The sequence below is a fragment of the Amblyomma mixtum genome, chromosome 3 (assembly GCF_055824585.1).
Source record: "Amblyomma mixtum isolate Tamu chromosome 3, ASM5582458v1, whole genome shotgun sequence".
NCBI lineage: Eukaryota > Metazoa > Arthropoda > Arachnida > Ixodida > Ixodidae > Amblyomma > Amblyomma mixtum.
The window spans coordinates 126,406,903-126,426,993 of record NC_143014.1 but is presented as its reverse complement, the minus strand read 5'-3'; the positions used below and the strand labels follow the sequence as shown (position 1 = coordinate 126,426,993).

At 45.7% G+C, this 20,091-nt stretch overlaps 1 protein-coding gene across 2 annotated transcripts in view; it reads left to right on the top strand.

Moving 5' to 3' along the window:
• LOC149351766 (RYamide receptor-like) overlaps positions 1–18,004 on the top strand; it is a 173,212-nt gene extending 155,208 nt beyond the window's left edge. Inside the window, exons 2-4 of one of the 2 annotated variants that reach the window (XM_089581106.1) lie at positions 7,710–7,810; positions 10,356–10,446; positions 15,852–18,004. In XM_089581106.1, coding sequence (XP_089437232.1) covers positions 7,710–7,810; positions 10,356–10,446; positions 15,852–16,034 — 375 coding nt within the window. In that variant the 3' untranslated portion in view covers positions 16,035–18,004. The remainder of the gene's footprint in view (positions 1–7,709; positions 7,811–10,355; positions 10,447–15,851) is intronic. The other variant, XM_089581107.1, reaches the window with a different exon arrangement.
• Positions 18,005–20,091: the final 2,087 nt, after the last annotated feature.

Genomic DNA, 20,091 nt, shown 5'->3' with positions numbered 1-20,091 from the left:
AATACGCATCGCATATTGGCTGCTCGGTGAAATTATGCCTCACAGAAGGAATGAATAGAGTATCGAAAAGTCCCCACAAAGTGCGAGCAGCGGTTCACTGTGCTTAGCACCACCGCGGCCGCGGCATTAAGCGCACGTGCCGCACGACACGCGGCGATAGCGGGTGAAGCCGTTGAGCTAAGTGCGCTTTCTTCCATCGCACTCCTTCGCAGCGTCAGTGCGCTGGGCCGCTGGGTCGCCGCGTTTCCCCAGAGGAACACAGCAATATCCGCTCGCTGCGGGCGACGTCGAAACTTGCCCAGCACCTTGAAAGTGAGTGGCCGCAGTGAAACGCACTCCCGGACGTTCAAATACACGAACGTGCCCCGACTGCGCGACGCCTGGGTCCCCGCCCGGAGGTGCCAGATTACCGCTCGAGGAGACGCCACGCCTCTTAAACGCCTGCGGACCCGACCGCTTTGTTTCAGACCACGTTTCAGACCGAAAGGGGTGAGAAAAAAAAACCAGTAAGTGTTGCTAACGCTCGCGCGCACATGGTGACGCGTTTACGTAAGAACTCGAGCGCCACGAGTGCGCGGGCGAGTGGGTGCCGCTAAAGGAGTGGTGGTTGCGCAGCGAAGTGCCACGCGTGAAGACGTTGCAATGACGTTCGTAGGCGATGAAAAACTATATCGTTAGCGGGAAACTGTTGAGAGGAGGCTATCGCGCGTATCATTGCGCATTGCGGTGTGGAAGACGGGGACATTGGTAGGCACATGTCTCGGCTCTCGTGACACCTTTCACTTAGTTGGGATGATCTGCCGCAGACTTCCGTAGTACCATCAACACTTCAGCTGAACGAAACAAAGAAGAAACAGCACTTTCTTTTAGATCATACTTAAACCGTCTCGATGATACCACTCCCGGTTATTACTACTAAGTCGTCAGTGGTCATAGATTTTCTTTCCGTCTGACCATATCGCTAGAAACTCCAGTGTCGGTGTTTCGCTGTTCATTAGTATCATTTCAGGGGAAATAAAATAGGAAGTGAGAGAGAGAAAAGAACTTTTATTATGAGCAAAAAACCACTCCAAGCGAACAACGCTGCAAGTTTTCATATGTGATACTGCTGCGTTTCTATCCTTGTGCATTGCTAGGCCACCGTAAGTCTGTTTTTCTTCCCTTTACCTGCGTGTTTTTTCTTTCTTTTTATGCGAACTGAACTTAGATCGGTTAGGTTAGCGCACCTTAAACAAAGCCGCCGTCCAATTACAGAAGCTGATCGTCAGCGTCGCTGTAATTATGAACTGAAACCATCCGCGGGCACTATGTCATTTACTGAAAGTCCGATCGCTGCGATCATTTTTCAGTGCGCTGCGCGTATCCAGCCAGACCATCCTGCCCGAAAATGTCACATACAAAAAAAAAAAATCACCGCTCCGAGGCGCATTCAGGCTTCTTACTCCGCTCCTCCTTTAAGCGCCGACAGGCACTCATTCTAGAATAAAGCACACAAAAGCAGCCCTGCCCAGCCATATCCGTTTTTTGGAAATTGCGCCTTTCCTCCAACCCCGTATCGCTTGCCCGCGTTGAAGAGAGCGCCATCATCCGACTCGCTAATGCCCTGATATTTGATTTGGCGCTGCATAATTTGCGAGCAGCTCTTGTCTTCAGAAAACTGTGAGATTTTTCTAACCGACTGGTATGAGGTTTCTGCGTCGCTGGGATTAGTTTCCTTTGTTTTGGTGTCTTTTCTGTTAAGCTAAGAGAATGAGCAGCGCCGGAAGAGCGAGGAAGCAAAAATGCGGCGCTTTCTTCAGGAGGCTAACAAAGGCAGCAGGGTAGGACATAGGTGTTTAGGCGCTTCCGGTCGGTCTGCCATTCAACCGAAAGCCACGCAGACTTTTTATCGGGCTTTGCGGACAAAACCGCAAATCTCCATTTGCAGCGCTGCTGGGTGGGGGGCTCTTTCGCAAGCAGGGTGCTGCGGCGGAAAAAGCATCATACCGGGGGTGACAGCCGCGGCGCTGTCCGCTCGCTGGAAGCGGCAGGATTAGGCGGCCGCGTGTTTGCTCGCGGAGTGCAGCGGCAACAATGCGATTTTGAAAGAGATTGCGTTTCCGACAGATAGCCTTAGAGGACCCCAATTCTTGTCTTTTTATTATTATTACCATTATTTTTGCAGCGAGCGAAAGGTGCGGCAACCGGGTTCTGTAAGCCCTGCTTTTGTTGCCCTAAGCCCTTCGCGGCGAATTTTTAATGCGTAAGAGCGCACAAGAGGCTATCGTCACCGCAGGGTAAGTGTTATAGCGAAATCTTTCCAAAACGCTAACGTAAGGCGAAACAGTGATGACACATTGAAGTGGTGTCGGCCAAACGGTTATGGTAAATTCATAGAGCTTAAGCAGCGGCATTATGCAGTGCGAGATAAAAAGTAATACTTTTTTATGCAATTCATTGTGCGGAATATATAATGTGCAACGCTCAGCGCGAGGTTACGTTGGGAGAAACGTTGGTTCGAGTCTGGTAATGTATGCTCGCCATTGCAGCAGCAGCTGAATAAAATATTCGTATTTATCGCAGGGAAATTGTCGGCGCATGCTCGGAAGTATTGTTTAACAATCCGCTAGAAGCACGAATTGATTAGGCTGCTTTTTTTTTTACTCAAATGTGTCGCGCCTGGCCTGTTGGACACATCTCGCATACAGCTTCGGTTTCAGTTATCTTTCTTACTGGCGATGTCCTCTCTGAGCAGAATTTTTATTCACTGGTCATAGATGATTTTATCTGCAGTGGGAGGAAATGACCGCACGGTCAGTGCCAGTGCGTATTTTTGCGGTATGGCCATGCTTTACATGAGTTGCAGCAACGTATCTTCGCTGCCTTTAAAATGACTCTAAACGAAAAAAACAGCAGGCTTCATAAAACGCGCTTGTAAACAAAGGCGGAGAAAATACGAAAGTGAAGCCTACATAAAGTGCATACTTTTCTATACATGCACCCGTCTTCCCCAGTGCAGGCCCATTGTTCACCAATCGACACCGCTCTTCTCTCAGCATTTTTCAGGTCTAGCTTCCTTTTTAATGAGCTAGATATAGAACTCCCATGTCGAACAAATCTGTCCGCCCGTCCGTCAGTCTCAAGGAGGTAAAGTGGAGAGGGATCCCCCACTCCACTTTCAGGGGAGGGAAAGGGAATGAGAAGAGGGAAGACAAAGAGAGGGTGGGGAGCAAAGGGTGGCGAATGGCGCAGAGTGGGGAGGGCGTACTGTAGTCGCTGGATTGGATCGGGATTGTGGAGGGAAGTACAGCGTGTCACACGATGACTGACGCGCTGGATCACGCGTCCTGCTCGCGCGGTCTGAACCCGTCATCGGCAGCGGCTGCTCCGTCCGGGGAGCACTAATTATAACGCATATTCTGTTGGATCAATCGCATTGATCGTCAATAATTTGTTTGTTGTTTTCGCAAATGTCTACACCATCGAGCCGCACCTTGTCTACGTAAGGGTTGGAAGCGAAATGTCTATGCGCGTAGACAAGTACCAACCGCGGAATTCTTGGCACCTCCAATGTTACAACTTCTACTGCAGCGAAGCACTGCTTACGTGCAAGATAACATTCGACACCAGAAATATAAAATGGCAGTTTTTTCCTGTTGAGAATGTAAGGACCGAATGTTGCCTCTTATATCTTGTCGAAGTCTACGAACCGGCCTATAAAAACGGGAACATGTGAGACGAAAGCACCTTAAAGCTGGATGACCTGACATAATTGGAAAGTTACCACAAAGGAAGCTTACGGCTGCAACGCCTTCGCTGTTTTCGTTTCTACGTTCTCAGACTACTGAAACTGCGTTAGCGCGCAGCATACAGTTCTATTTCGTCTCAGAATTTCCTCACAGCACTGCAAAAGGGCAGGCGCCCCAGACCAGACAGGAAGACGGATACACGTTAGAGGTGTTAACCCCCGTCCTGTCTCCTACTTGCCGTTTACCAGCGACAGCCGCAAGCACTGGACCAACGATCAAAAAGGGCGCTGTCTTAGAGCACAATAAAATCATGCCATGCTTTGGCATTCTTTTTCGAGTCAGCAGTGTCCTCTAACCCTGTTGAACTACGCCGCAAGATCAGAAGGAGTGACAGGAAGAGTAAAAACTTTGCTCCGGTGCCAGCGAAGGGGTAACGATGGAAATGAGAGGTGGCGGGCAGTGGTGGTGCCTTCATCCTCGTGTTTATATACTGGATGTATCATTTTATGCGACACAGATGGCGTAGATGAGGCTGATTAAGATGTTTTTTATAGCGTGTTAAGTAATTTTCCTATTATGATTAACAAATACTCTCGAAAGGGGTACCCACTAGCCCAAATAATCCAACTTTAATTGCGGTCGTATGCACAACCAACAGCTTTTGTACTAACAAGTTTTGAGGAAAATGAAACAGCCTCCAGAGCAAATACTTGCAGCCTTAACGCGCTCCTTTGCAACCCATCCCAGCATGTTCGAATCCGCCTGCTTTACTTCTTTCGGGTCATAAAGCACCTTCGAACGGCACCACGAAGTGTGTCGCGGACGCCATGTTTGCTAAAGGTGGTGCGCGAACTCGGACGAAGCCGTCCGCGGTGTTGTCGTTTTGTTCCATATGGGTGTGTTCAGAGAAGAACGGTAATCGAGGTACCATGATCATTTTTTGTTTTCAACGAAATAATAACTCCATGTGAAGGGCAAATGTGTTCACACAAAGGAATAGTACCTAGTTTTTCAAGAAAAGTCATAGTATTTTTTTTTATTTTGAAGAAAAAAAGTAACACACTCTTGGAAGCAATGAAAAAACACTTTTTGGGCCTGATAATTTCGAGAAAAAAAGCCCAAAAATTGTTTAATGCATTCAAATAGGCGCAGTATTGTGTACTAGGAAAGTACACGATAACAACATGCATCGAATGCAAAAATGTTGAGTTCCCACTGTTTGGGAGTGGAGTCAATTCTGCACTAATTTACGGTGTTTTTCGGGCCACCCCTTGTGGGGATAGCGGCAATCCATTTATTTGGTAATACGTCTACGCAGACAGAGTCGTGTGCCTGAAAAAGCTTCTTATTTGCAGATGTTTGCGCTGCGTCTAAGATATTGAAGTTGAAAAGATTAAATTAGTGCAGAATGCAATTTGTCTACAGACTTTGTCATAGGACCATCACAGCACTAAAACTCTATAGAGGCAAGAAACGAGAATGTTATTGGACTAATGCGCTCTGCCAATGTCCTGTATAACGAAACTCCATGGAGCAGTAGGCTGAACTCGCTCTAGCTTGTACCTCAGCCTAAAATATGCTGCCAGTTAAAAGAGCAGTTTACCATCAAGGTACTGATATTCACATTCAAAGAAGCCACTAATCTTCAAAGCTTAAATAATAAGTTTTTATGGGGCGTCAGCGGTGGTATAAAATTCATTAAGAGACCATAAATAAAGAAATATAATAACTGAACAATACTCACAACAGCTAATGAACAAAATAACATTAGAACTTTCAAGATAGAAAGTACAGAATATTAGTTTTTGCTGGAATTAGCGAGACGTCGAGAGGTTACGCGAAACAGGGGTCTTATATTAACGTCGAACGCAATAAAAACTGAACTAAAAAGCAAAATAAAACTTTCAAGGTCTTTTCTGAGATCATGCTAAAAGGCCAACTAAAATGCAACTTGTGTAATTTATGAACTAGATTGTTCCGCCTGCAAGCTGCAGTATATATATATATATATATATATATATATATATATATATATATATATATATATATATATATATGCAAACTGCAAAGTCTTTCATTTGCGCTTTAAAACCATAAAACTCACAGTGCAAGTCTACCCATTCTGCCCTTATCTCTTATCTAAACTTGTTTAGATGTTTAGGAACACTCATTTGATAAATTGAAAAACACAATCTTAGAATTTGGGTTTCGATAACACTACTACCGAGACTTCAGAGAAGCCAGAGAAAAAATCCGTCTCGTCAGGCATAAACCAATGCCTAGGTCCGTTAACTTGCATACTTTGACGTGACTGTAACTTTTGTTCCGTTGATAAAATGCGTTATACGTGACGAGAAAAGACGTCTGTATTATGATTGCATGCAGCTGTGAGTCACTGCCCTTTCGCGTGGTTCTATTCATTTCATTAATGCGAAGGCCTTATATGGCTAAGGCGAAAGAAAATCAGTCACCGGAAGTTGTCCCCAGAATGTGCCCACAGGAAGTGGTACCTCTCACGTAGCCTTATTCGAAAAAAGAAATTCGCCGGCATTGGGGTTCGAAACCAGGCTCTCTCCATGTCAGGCAGGCAGGCAAAGCAAATGCCATGAGGTTTTTTTTTTAACGTGGTATTTATAACAATGATGCGATGCTTTATGTACATGAGCTATCTGCAAACACTAAGAAGACAGTCGCACATCAACACATAAGCAACGAAGCACGAGAAAAGATTCAATTCGGAACACATAGCTAATCCAGCATAACATGACAGATCTAAGCAACAAAGAATTAGAAAAAGCCAATGAACAACACAGCACTAAGAGCGAGTACCACTCCGGTTGATACAGGTATGCCACGAAAGGTCGTTTGTTCAAGCGTGTTAGAAGGGGCATGAAGTGAAATGGTTGCGGTGCGTATGACGGTAAACTGTGTTGGGGATGTGTACTGATGTTAGACAACGATGAGTTGCAAAATAAAAAGTTGCTGACGTCCTCCATCAGTCACGTGATAAGTATCACGTGGTAACAATACTTGCAGAAAAAAGTTGCTGACGTTCAAATGCAAACCCTTTCGCATTTCTCCAATGCAGCAGACTTCGGTGCTCTCGAAGCTTTTATTTTGAGTCTATAGATATCGCAGGCTACGCATTATCATCCAGAATGTAGCTTCGCCTCGTGTGTTTTTGTACCGCTCCTTTTTACCCATTTGTGCGCTCCGCATCATTCTGCCACCTTGTAAGTTCCCCACCCATATATGTTCTCTTGGTATTTTAGACGACCCCTAATGAACAATCTTAGCGTATTTACCAATGCGTGATTTTGGCCCCACTTTATCTTGGTGTTTTTTTCTTACATCTTCACCATCACTTGTGCAGATAGTGATAACGTCAGCATATAAGTTTAAGAGACTGCATGCAGCTCTATTTCTTCTGATGAAGGCCAGTTCCGGCCGAAACTTCAAGTGCAGTGTTCGTTTGACACGTCTGTTTTCTTTCGTGTATATATGTATATATAGAAGTTGTAGAGGAACTAGCAAGGAAATATTTATTCAGTACAAGTTCGCGTGCGACATCAATTTAGTGATGCAATGAGCTTTCAACACGAACAAGATACCTAGCTTCATAAGGTTGTGCGCGCGCAGACGGCGTAACTAAGGCTCTGCTGCGAGGAATTAGCCAGACATTTTTTCTGAGCGCACTGTTTTCTTTTCTTGAGCAAGACTGGCTGCTCGCCCGTCTTGAAGCTCTCGTTGCATGCCAAAAGTCAACATTTGGTCTCGCTCTGCTGGATAAACGCTTTGTGTCAACACTCTTGGTGTGTAGTATAGCGCATAAGATGAAACAACATCGACCTAGTTAGTCCAAACCTTTTTGGGACAAATGCTGCCGCTAATCAGGTTATTCGTTTGAATGGCTCGTTCCTTATACCAGACACGTACCGAAGCACGGGAGCTAACCCTATTTTTTGTGTTTCGTTACCACAGGTGATCAAGATGCTGTTCGTCATCGTGGCGTTGTTCGCCTTCTGCTGGCTTCCGTACCAGCTCTACAATGTTCTCCGGGAGGTGTTTCCCAAGATTGATAAGTAAGTGCAGGGTACTAACTCTGCCCATGTGCGTTTTCGACTGCTCGACCGGAATTCTCTTGCACTAAATGAAGTCTGTCGTAATCCCATTGACTAGACCTTTTTCACAGAGTTTGGATATGCTAGATAGCATGTCTTCGCTACTAAGCTCCTTTATTGTTTGCCTCATCTATTTAAAAACTTCAAAAAAAAAGCAGGATTAGTGTGAGAACTGAGCAATATTTCAGGGCATTAAAATATTAGGAAAGTAATTTTATTTGAGCACTACTTTCAGGGCTTTGCGTTTCGGCAACGTACGAGGGTAAGCCAGAATTTTCATTCTACACTTCCGCAATTTTAGGTCTCCGGCACTGCGGTTCGAACCTAGGCCCTCTGTGCGGCAGGGGGGGGGGGGGGGGGGGGGGCCACGCAGTGCATACGCCAGGAAGGGTCATCGGTTCAAGCGTGTTAGAAAGGCACGAAGTGAACAGGTTGCGGTGTGTACGACGGTAAAGTGTGTTTGTGGATGTGCACTGATGCTAAACAACAATGACTTGCAAAAAAAGTTACTGTCGGAATAGAAGGGTCACGTGACAAGCGTCAGCGACTTGCAAAAAAAAGTCGCTGACATTCAAACGCAAATGCTTTCACATTTCTCCTGTGAAGCAGACTGCAGTGCTCTACAATTTTTTCTGCATAGTGTCCTCCCTTTTCAGTGCAACTGTGCCATCGGGCCACGAGGTTGCTTTTTCATTCCAACAAGGAGGCTCTCGTTTGGTCGTGAAGCCACTTTCGCACAACTTTCCGAAGCACTGGGCTTGTGGAAAATCGACGACCTCTCAAAGCACTCTTGAGCGGCCCAAACAGATTTAAGTCGGAGAGAGCGAGGTCTGGACTGTAGGCAGGATGTTCCAGCACCATAACACTCTGTGATAAATTTCGGCCTCTGACACACTCTCCGACCAAGGAAATCGGATCACTGCTCGCTGTTCCTGCTTGGTGCAAACTGCTAGCGGAGCGGGCATAATTACGCGGCAATAGCTGGAAGGCGAATGCTGCGATCGATATCAAATTGCGCTCCCGTGACCGCAGGCGTAGCAACACGATCCATGCGTGCGCGGACGGCAGTATGACGGCCGTATGCGCACGCATACTGCCGGAGAGACGTGCGGGAAGTGGTGCAAAGGAAGCTTCACGACCTACCAAAAAACTTCTTTTTGGAAGGAATACGGTAGCTTGTGGGCCGATGGACCAAGTGCTTTAAAAAGGCGGAGACTATGTAGAAAAATGATCTATATATCGCGAACCTACTTTTGAGCAAATAAATCGTAAAACGAAAAGCTTAAATAATTTTTAACTTACCCTCCTACTTGGATAACAACAGTAGGCTTCAAAGCAAAATAGCATTGCAACCACTCTGACAACGACGCCTGCGGCACACATCAGCAAATCGATTGCTCGCAGCCAGGCGGCAGCCCCATGGCAAATCTATAAACCTTAGAAGAACTGCAGATTGGGCTAGTTGGTGCAGATTCATAATGAAATTAGGGGTGTGCGAATATCAAATTTTTTGAATCCGAATCGAATACGAATACTTGGTTCCGAATATCGAATCGAATATCGAATAATCAAGAACAGACGCATTTAACCACTACAAAACGTTTATTTAAGCACCCAAGAACATCACAGTTCAACTATCAGTGATGAAATGAGCACAAAAGGTGTGTGTGGCTGCACAAAAAGTATCAAAGTCTCGAGCATTGTTCTTAGAAGAGTGGAAATAGTGGAAATATCAGAGAAGATGGCTAGTACACAGCTTTGATCAAGGCTAGCTTGCTATAAGCACAAAAGCGTGTTGCTGGGATGAACATAAAAGGTTGTCGTGAAGGAAAAACCGGCTGCTCCACATGGCCAGGCAGAAGTAGTTCTCTTCTAGCTGAAACGACTTCTCCAGCCAAATAAAATGCCCTCTCAATTGGCACTGAACTGACACGTATTGAGAGGTATTTCGTGCACAGCTCTGACTATACCAGCTTCGCAGGTATAGCCACAAAGAAGTTCACCAGTGCAGTCAGCTACTGCATGGCCCAACGTTACGCATTGCTCCGGGCGCCGCCATGTTGTTATGTCTCTGTCGATAGGACTTGCGGAACGAAATGAACGCTGGTGCTCGCAATAGAATTTTCGGCTAGATATGAATATTCGCGTCGTGTCGAGTATTCGAAACAACACGAATACCTGGATTTCGAATCGAATACGAATACTAAAAATATAATATTCGAATTATATTCGAAAATTTCGAATATTCGCACACCCCTAAATTAATGATGGTTCAACAGCGCAAACACACACAGACCAAGAAGGAGACAAGACAGACACACTGGTGTGTGTGTCTTGTCTCCTTCTTGGTCCGTGTGTGTTTGCGCTGTTGAGCCGTCACCTTGACGACATCCTAAAATACACGCACCTACATGCGTTGATTGAAAGCCCCGGACAGCTTATGGTATCGCCGGAACAATGATAGGATTGCCTTCAGTGTCTGAGTTAGCCACTGCGTTCTTTGCAGATACAAGTACATAAACATCATCTGGTTCTGCACGCACTGGCTGGCCATGAGTAACTCCTGCTACAATCCATTCATTTACGCGATCTACAACGTGAGTATCGCTCGTGACTACCCTTTGGTCTCCCTACAGCTGCTTTCTGGGAACCTTTGCGCTGCGCAAGCTGCATGCGTGCTTTGGCCGCGCTTCAAAGCCTAAAACTCTTGAAGAAATTGTCAGTCGGCATTTACTGTTCTCTCTTCACACACAGTTCACTGCACAGGCCGATATCGGAACATCAAACAATAAGCAGTGCGACAACTTCCCGCAACGCTTCAGGCCGTTAAATGTCCTGTAAAGGTAGTGGCACTTACGGTCTCCTTGGGAGTCTTCACTGAATTAGGGAAAAAGTTGTTGCAAGAAAAATATCAGGAGTCGCAGAAGGCTTAACATTTTTATCAATCCTTGACCGAAACGATGAAGACTGATATTTTTCTGTTCTAAATGCAGATTTCTGCTGCGATAGCATGCAGTACTTTCAGCTATATTTAGCAAGCATATCCTACTGAATTGTTTTGTGCGCAGGGTAGAAAGCACGTATTAGGTAGAGCATCTAACGACTGGCGCACACATTAGGCGTTATGCACCGTTTCTAAGTCTACACTGATATAATGTGGAACTCCTGAGCTGCCCGATGGCTGAAATTATTTTAACCCTGCGCCTCCACCCCTCCCCTTCACCATCAACCAACTTTTACACCCCTGCCTGTCTTTGGTGCACCAGCGTTGGGAATCATTTATCCAACGACTTTTGATACACCAAGAAATTGTCTAGTTTTTCCTTGTTTTAATCACTCGAAAATGGCGTCTTCTTTCACAATGATAAATGTTGGTAGTAGCAAGTCTAAATGTCTTGCCCTTGTAGCTCCACTTCGGTAATGATCCCAATGAGAGTAGGGGCCAAGGTGGCGAACGCAGTCCACAGCACCTTATTAACGATAAATGAATAAGCCGCTAGGGAAAAAAAAGTAAATTTTCGCTATCGAACAATATAACTGAGCAATACCGAAACATCCGCACGTGCCAAGAAAAGTAACGAAGAGAGCAGGTGGAGCTTTCCGGCTAGCCAGCAAAATCTTCTGGCACCACTCAACTATGCAAGCGCACAAAAATAAAAAAAAACTGCCGCAAGAACAAACTGGCGCAAGCAACAAAGGCTGAGCGGTGGCGACAGCGTCTCGGTAATGTCGTTAATGCTGACAAATAGGACTGAACGCGCAATGCTTCTGCCTTTCTCCGCTGCTTTTCTTTCTTTCCAACGGAGCACGTGAGTGCTCTTAGCGCGAGGCTGCCTCTGGCCAAAGCATGGTCTTCCCTTCTGCAACGCCAACTCTGCCCGTGCGGGCTCTTTTCTCTGTCCAGATCATTCCCCGCAAACCTAGCAGAGTGAGAAGTGAGGGCGAGCTATGAGCCTGGGCGCGGCTTCTTTCGGTACGGGATGGCTAGTCGGGGAAACCACCCAGGTACGTGGATCGCTAGGAACGGGTCTAGCGAATAAGAGCGGTGAAAAGCGCGACCTCCCTTTTCTATAACCGACCCTCGCTGCGCGCACAACATGCACGAGCCTTTTCTTTTACTTCCATTGCTCCCTTGCATGCTCACGAGGACTGAGCCAATGGAGTAAAGCATACAAGAAACGCGCCTTTCACCGGCTATGTGGCGACCTACCAAGCCGCCCTAAAAAAACAAATAAAGTGGGCAATGGCGCGCAGTAGATTACCTTTGAAACCTGGCACAGAGCCTGTCAGGCCTAGAAGTATCTTTAGAACAACCTCATACCGAATGTGTTCAATTTTCTTTCAGGAGATTCCTATGGATGCACTTGTGCGTCGATGTTTTCTTCTGTGCATTTCCGCTTTCTTTTGTAGAATGCTGTTTCACTCCATTGTGGGCAAAATGTCATTTACGAATACTTCTACATGCTCTTACAGTAGTTTGGAGTTGCCCTGTACAACTCCTCACTGCTGTTTAGCGATGGCTGCGGAATCGAATGAGAAAATGTAGGCGTAGACCTGTAAAAATCTATGAAGGGAACGTTATCGACACACAAACGTACAACACTTAGCAAGCTCTAAGGCAAAGAAGGGGGAGGGGTGACAGCAGCAAAAAAATAGGCATAGGCAAGAACCAGTAATATGCAGTGAAAGACAAAGACAACCATGTCACTTCAAATCTGGCCGGGATAAGTGAAAAAAAAAAAAAAAAGCAGTGGAGATATATACGTATTTTCTCAGTAGAAAAATAATCGTGGCTCTAATATTATGAATGACGGCGGCGAGGAAATAAACAGTCTGATCACAGCTAAACAGGTAGTAACGATAGCCTAACCGACACTGCAGAGCAGGAAATCAAATGTAAAAAGCAAATAGCTTCAAGTGCTCTAAAGAACGGCAGAAATACTGTGCTAGGGAAGCTGCAACCCTGTATACGCAATTCCACACGAACTTAAGCGCACCAAGAGCATGAAAACATGTGAAAAATAATGCTGTGTATAATAAAGGTATTGTGACACAGTGATTGTGAAAAACTGTATTGTGAAAAATTACAGTGATTACCGTAGGGCTCGTCGTTTACAAGGTATTTATTAGGGGATCCCTTCTAGAACCACAGCAACGTTAGACTTCAGCTAGCGAAGTGAACGTGCATGTTTTTTAAAACATAGACCATAATCATGCCATCACTTTTATTATAAAAAATTTTGCAGAATGCAACGAGTCGCTATATAGGCCCTATTTAGATTACGAGAAAGTTTGATTCAGTTGAAGCACCAGCAGCCATGCACGTACGCCGCAACTAAGGCGTAGAGGTAGCACATGCAAAGGGGCTAGAATATTTGTGCAGCACTTTAGAGCTGCACATTGTGCGCGGTCCTCTACGAAAAAACAGAGTACAATATCAACCGGTCAGGGAGAGGAACACCATCTCTTCGCTGTTATTCACTGCGAAGTGTTTGCGTCTGCGTTTACAAGACATATTCGCGGGGTAGGACTGGCAAAAACAAGTATAGCTATTAATGGATGACACCTTAGTATCCTTCTGTTTGCATATGACATGGCGGGGCTGGGTGGCTTGAGAGATGAAATGCAACGCACGTCTGAACCGCTAACCGGCAAAGCACAACGGTAGACTTCAAAATTAACACGAAGAAAACTAAAGCATTGTTCAACAGTCTGTGAAGAGAACCGCAGTTTACAGTAGGTAGTGATGTACAAGGGAGTGCACTCATCTACGCCAAGTAGTTACGGCATAACCGGATTAGAAGAGAGCAATTACCAGAAGGAAAAGAGTGGGCTGAGATTCTTAGCAGCATTTTATTGATACCTCAGCGAAGAAAAGTAGATAACAGTCGTCTCTTGCCAGTACTAGTCTATGCGACCAAATTTGGGAGGCTAACGAGGATGTTTGAAATTAGATTAACAACATTGCAGCGGGGTGTAAAAAACAAAAATAAAACTGTAACGGTTGCGACAAAAATCAAAACTACAGCAGCTGGGATTACTGAACGAGTTAGTGATATCCTCGCTGAAATCGAGGGAATGACACAGACCTAGGAGCAGCATGTAACGATACAAGAAACAGATAAGCAACGGTCTGATTCCAAGGAAAGTGGACGGGGCCAACAGAGAGGCGAATGGGCAGATGAGATTGCGAAATTTGTGCGCGTAGAATAGCCGTGACTGGAAGAGGACCGGGCTAATTGAAGATCAGTGGCAAAGGCCTTTTTCCCACAGTGAACGCAAGCTGGCTCGCGGTGATGACGATCGGATCGAATCCAAGCATTTGAGCAACAGGAGTAAAGTGACTGCCGGATCGGTAACGTGTAGATGTCGACGGGACTGCGCCGTATCTGTGGAAACAAAGTACTTTTTTATATTTCGTTGGCCTTGCACATTCGATCAGCAACGGCTACTGTGCTGTGGCTGGAATGTGTAGCGCCGAAGTCTGACGTTATCAAATTACGGCTCGTTCGTAAGTGAGAGAGCGCGAGCACACAAGAGGAATCGCCTTGTAAGATCCCCGACTTAATCCTAACTTTCGCTCATTCTGTTGTAGCTGGTGCTAATTGTAACACACGATATATAACCATTCACTTGCTTAGCGTCCCACCATACTGGAAAGGTTCCCAGAATGAGCTGAACCGCTGCAAAAGATGACGACTAACATGAAGAGGGAGTAAGGCTTTTTGAGAGCCTAGTTCCTACATATTCATATTTGAAAGACTGTGCGCTAAAAAGACGTTCACAGGAAAAAGGATAGAGACGACAGGAAAGAAGCGCAACTTTCAACTTTAATGACGACAAAAGAAGCCAGGTGCACTCATAGTATATCCGCTGATAACCAGAGATGGGCTCAGTGACGGAGCGTGGTTTTGGTTATTTGGTTCACGCTCCGTCACGCAGCTCATCTCTGGTTATCAGCGGATATATCAGTGCGCCTGGCTTCTTTTGTCGTCATTAAAGTTGAATGTTGCGCATCTTTCCTGTCGTCTCTATCCTTTTTTCTGTGAACGTCTCTTTAGCGCACAGCCTTTCAAATATGAACATAAGAGGCTGCTGCACTTCGAGGGTCAGGGTTGCAGCTAATCAACCACGTGTAGAATGCGCTCGTGATCTGTGTTATTGGTCAGAGTATTTTTGCGCGCCGAAGCAAAAGTGTGGATAACGAGGCACGCTGCAATGAAGCACTCCGAATTATTTTAAACCAGTTGTCGTTATTTAATGCGAACTAAAAACGCAGTATACTCGAGCGCTTTCCCATTTCGTCTCCATTGATATACTGCTGTCGCGGCCAGAAGCCGAACCCATGGCCTCGTGCTGACTAGCAGGACGCCATACCTACTAATTCACCGCGGCGTCCCGTGATCTCTTGGTAGCGCAGCCCTAATAAATGTCTTCAAAGCTAGTGCCCACAAATTGCAACACCGGAATATTCGATTGTAATCCAGTATAAGCTCATTTGATGATAAAATAGGTCACTGAGAATAGAAAATTGTCCCTTATTACATGTAATGTATCCCGCAAACATTATATGTGAGAAAGCTATTAATAAAATGCATTCAGCTGCATCTTTTAAAGCTATAAGGCACAAAAACTGACCTGGCTCTGACGAGAGGCCATCGGTGCACTGACACTCTTGTGCGCCTGCATAACAAGAAATGGCTCGTCACAGGTAATGCGACTAATGCCTCTTTATACTTGATATATGAGTATATATTGACGTAACACACGAAGCGAAATGTCGAAACTTAGCTGTGTCTCCAAAGCGCACGTGATAGCGAACGTAATTGCACTTTTTAATCTTCCTGTATTATTCACAGAATATGGGTGACATCCATCAAGCGTGTTGTGATCTCTGTGGTTTGTTTTTCCTGTTTCTTTTTTTTTCGAATTATATACTGCTCCTTTACATTTCCTTGTCTTCTCTTCCCTTACCAACTTCCCTCATCCTTCGTATCTCTAGGAGCGCTTCAAACGCGAGTTTGCCACACGTTGCATCTGCGGCTCCAATCGCTACAAGGCGGCCAAAAGCCGCTTCGCATCGTATGAGCAGGAAGACAACAACTCGACCATCATAGTCTCCATGCGGCATTCCTTCCGGCTCAGCTTCAAAGGCTCGCCACTGAAGGCGAGCACGCAGGTGTGATTGCGCTGCAGGAGAAAGCCTGGTTGCTGACGAGAAGGCAAGAGTAGCCAAGTCTTCACTGGGCCGCCCTTCGTTGAAGCCGCTTCCCCCGGAGCCCAGCAATGGATCTCTGCGCTACCTCTAGCGTGACTTGCGGACATGTGTAACCGCCTCGGTGTACGCAGGCCGGTGTACTGCGCCACATCCGAAGGACGTTTGCGCGCCGTGATTGCGACGGGCGTGCCTTTCTTGTGGATGAACACTCATTAACGTCGGACTCGAGGTGTGGTGTCGCACTGTGCGCCTTCGTGTGTATTCGTGTGTGCGCGTTGACCTAGGTGTCGCCAGCAGTTGCGGTACGGTCGAGCACTGCGAGGTGACTCAATTTGTTCCCAAACTCACCGGAAAATATTTCCAGTTCTACATGCTGAACAGGATCACGGGTATTGGAAAGTGAGTAGGAGTCGTTCAAGTTCGCCGTAGGTATGCACCGCGCTATAGTCCCACGTGCGGTACCATCGACTCCACATCAGCCGCCGTAGATAGTACGAACTATACAAGCGGAGTGCGTAGTCTCACGGCGATATTTTTCACTGACTGTAGTTACACCTGAAAAAGTGTTGAATAAAGAAATGCGCGGGCTACTAGTAAGACTCACACCGGTCGCGCGTGAGGGCATGACGCACAGGAACCAACGTATGCCTGCTGAGACGAACCAAAGCGCGCAAAGGCTTTGCGCATCCAGACACATAGTCGGTACTGAGCGAGACTGCTTTTTTTTTTTTGCGCTGTTCTTCCGAAAACAGCCAGGGCTGTGCTGCTGTGTACAGGCCAAGGATTTTTTTCCCCCTTTCTTACACAACTCCGAGACAAGCTCACTAGATTCAGCGTCCCCTACCTGGTGCCCACGTCAACATATTCATGTGAACTAAACTCATCTATTCATGGTGTAAGTTTGTGTACTGCGCTTACGGGATGAAGAAAACAGAAAGTGAAAGCGATGACCAAGAGTGAAGAGCAGTTGCAGGTGAAGCACGGTCGCTATTGCATTATTTGGTCATTGTATACGTGATCAGAACGCTTCTTCTCTATTTTATCTTTACTCGTGTTCAGCTTCTTGGCGTGCATTTCATCCTTTACCTTCGTCTCAAGTCCCTCATGACGCTTGCCTATCCATGTTTAATGCATGAGTGCCAGCACAGTCGTGCGCATCTAGAAATTGTCATTGATTTCTTCGGCGTCACCCTGCATCACCTAAAGTAACTTGCTATCTTCCCATTACCGCAGCTGCACGCGGCTATTCTTCTGCGTTCGCAATGCCCCTCAGGCACGTGATACGCAGATGATCAAGCTACGTTCTCGGCATAAGCATAGGTCAAACCCAATCCATGAAACCCACCTGATACATTCTGCGCGCTCCTTGTACGTACGTAGTGCACTTATAGCCCTCTCTTCAAATATATGTGCTGCGTTTGTGCGTACTTTGTGATTTGCTCGACTTCCGTGTAATTTCATTTCGATTTACGCCGTAACGCAACTGTAAGAAAAGATGAGTCGCGCTAGCTGCAAACAGCTCGGTGCGTTTCAAGGAACTTCGTAGTTTGAAAGAACGACTGTATGCGTGCAGCATCGTGTGGTGCGAGTGCCAAAACTAAAAAACTGGAAATAAAAATAATACGGCACTGTTGAAGCGAGCGTGGTGAGTGCTTGGAGAACCGTGCTGAGTGTGAGAAAGATTATCATAATCCACATGAGAATAAATGACGTTCAGGTGCTTTACGAGGAAGTTCCTGAAGAACCCCATTTTCTTCCTATCCCTTCTTCATGTTCTCGTCCTTTTAAGGCGTTTCTTACTTACACCTCACTGTGCGTGATCACCGTTCGCGGTGCATGTCAAGCGAAACAAGAAACGCCAAATTGTACATGATGCGTAAAGTGATTGTCGGCAGAGCCATGTTACATTCCTTGTTGGGACTTAAAAAGACGTCAAAATGGTCAATAAAGAAAATTAAAAGTACATCATGTCTTTTCTTGTTTTTTATTGTCAACGAGTGCAAACACGTGCAAACCATTCAAGTATAGCTTACGCAAAAATGTCTGATCCGTTAATGTGCGCGTGCCTAGTGAGAGCTATTCACGAATGCGACGAGTACTCGATCGATAGAATCAAGCTTCGGTGAAAAAAAAATGATGGAAGGCTTATCTTCCTGTCTGATGATTACAGGAATTCCGTATTTCACATGTAAGCCATGTGCACTTTTCTATGGAAAGAGTCATCGTAACTGCAAAGGCCGAAATAGCACGGATTCGCACTTGACAAAATATGCTCGCCTCGATGAAACCACCTCACTAGGCAGCTCACCGGAGCAAGAGCTCAAACAAAAGCTCTGCAAGCAGGCTTGTAACATCTAGTTAGCAACCGAATGGTCCCCAAGAGCGCGTTGCATTGAAACTAGAAGCACGAGAACGACCGAGTGCTACTCAAGCCGACTAAGAGTTTGTGAAGGGTACTGGTCTGTACTGGTCTCGTTCTTGTTTGCTAGTTCTTCGGGACACATTTTTCCAGGATAAAGGCACAGCACGTGTCGCAAAGTTCTTGTTACACACACACACAAACAAAAAAAAACTGTATTTGAATATCCTCATCCCGCGTTTAATCAAAGTCCTTTTTAAGCGTTAAGAGCTCGTAGCTTTCTAGTACTGCTTTTCATTTGCTTTAACCCAGTTGTTATCATTTCCTGTGAGAGCGCTCGCAGGTTTTGAGCAAGTTTCCCCGCCATTGAAAGAATTTAAATTTTATTTCACATCTAATACCCACTAGTAAAAGGACACAAATTATTTTTTTGTTTGGGCTGGCATTGTTTACTGGACTAGAAGCTTCGCCAAATATAAGAAGGTCCAGGAGGCGTCATTCAAAACAGCGCACTGCGTATGCTTACCAGACCAATGAATAAAAGAAACAGAGCAAAACGCTGAGGCAGCGTTTGAGTATCGAGCGTTAGCAGTATCGAACGAGTATTGCGTCATTAGCCATCTTCGCTATATCCGGTAGAAATTTTTCTTCATATCCGGATACATAATTTTTTTAATGCCGACGTATACAACGCAAGAAGACAAATCGTTTGACAGCACTTCGAATGCCCTACGTCAGTTAGTTTGGCCGCAGTGGACGTTTGAGGCGTCAAGAAGTCATGGTTTTGGGAACAAAAGGTCGTCGGTGCGAATCCCTATGATAGGCTACGCTTTGATTCGAGTAGTAATCCTATGCTTCGCAACGCGCTGAATCATTTGATACCATTCCGAACATTCTACGCCAATCAAGTATTCCACAATCTGTGTACCAATGGTACCACCCACTGGACCCACTTGAATGGCCTTGTGTTTCATATTAACGCGACCTTGAGTACTGCGAGTATTAGAACTAACGCTGTATAATACACGCAAGCACGTATACACACACTCGCACATACACGGACTCAAGTAATAATTGATTGTGTGGTTATAACGTCCCTCAGAGACTCAGGTTGTGGAGGACCCCGTTGTGGAAAGCACCGGATTAATTTAAACCACCTGAGTGATTTTAACGGGCGCCGACATCCACAACAAACAGGCGTTTTTTGTATTTCACCTCTGGCGAAATACGGATGCCATGGCTGGGATCGAACCCGCGACCTTATGATCAGCAGCTGAACGCCAAAGCCACTGTGCCAACAAGGCGGGTGCGAACAATAACAACGATTCTTTTATGTGCAGAAGTTTGCATTCACAGCACAAGAATATTATACGCAAAGGTCGAGGATTTAGTACGATAAAAAAGGGGCACAATTTAAACGGAACATGATGCGAATCTACAGGCAGTGACAAAGTTCGCGATAGTTAGACGTTTATGTAAAGCGCAATTCCCCATAGCGAATGAAAATAATCTCTCAGTTCTCTCCTTGACGCACAGAGAGTTTTGTGATTGTAGTTCAATAAAGACGGCAGATTATGCATTATGCTTGATTTTAACTGAGCGCGAAATTAGGGACCTCACCACTGTTCAGAGCTTGTGACGCACACAGACGCTGTTCATTGTTGT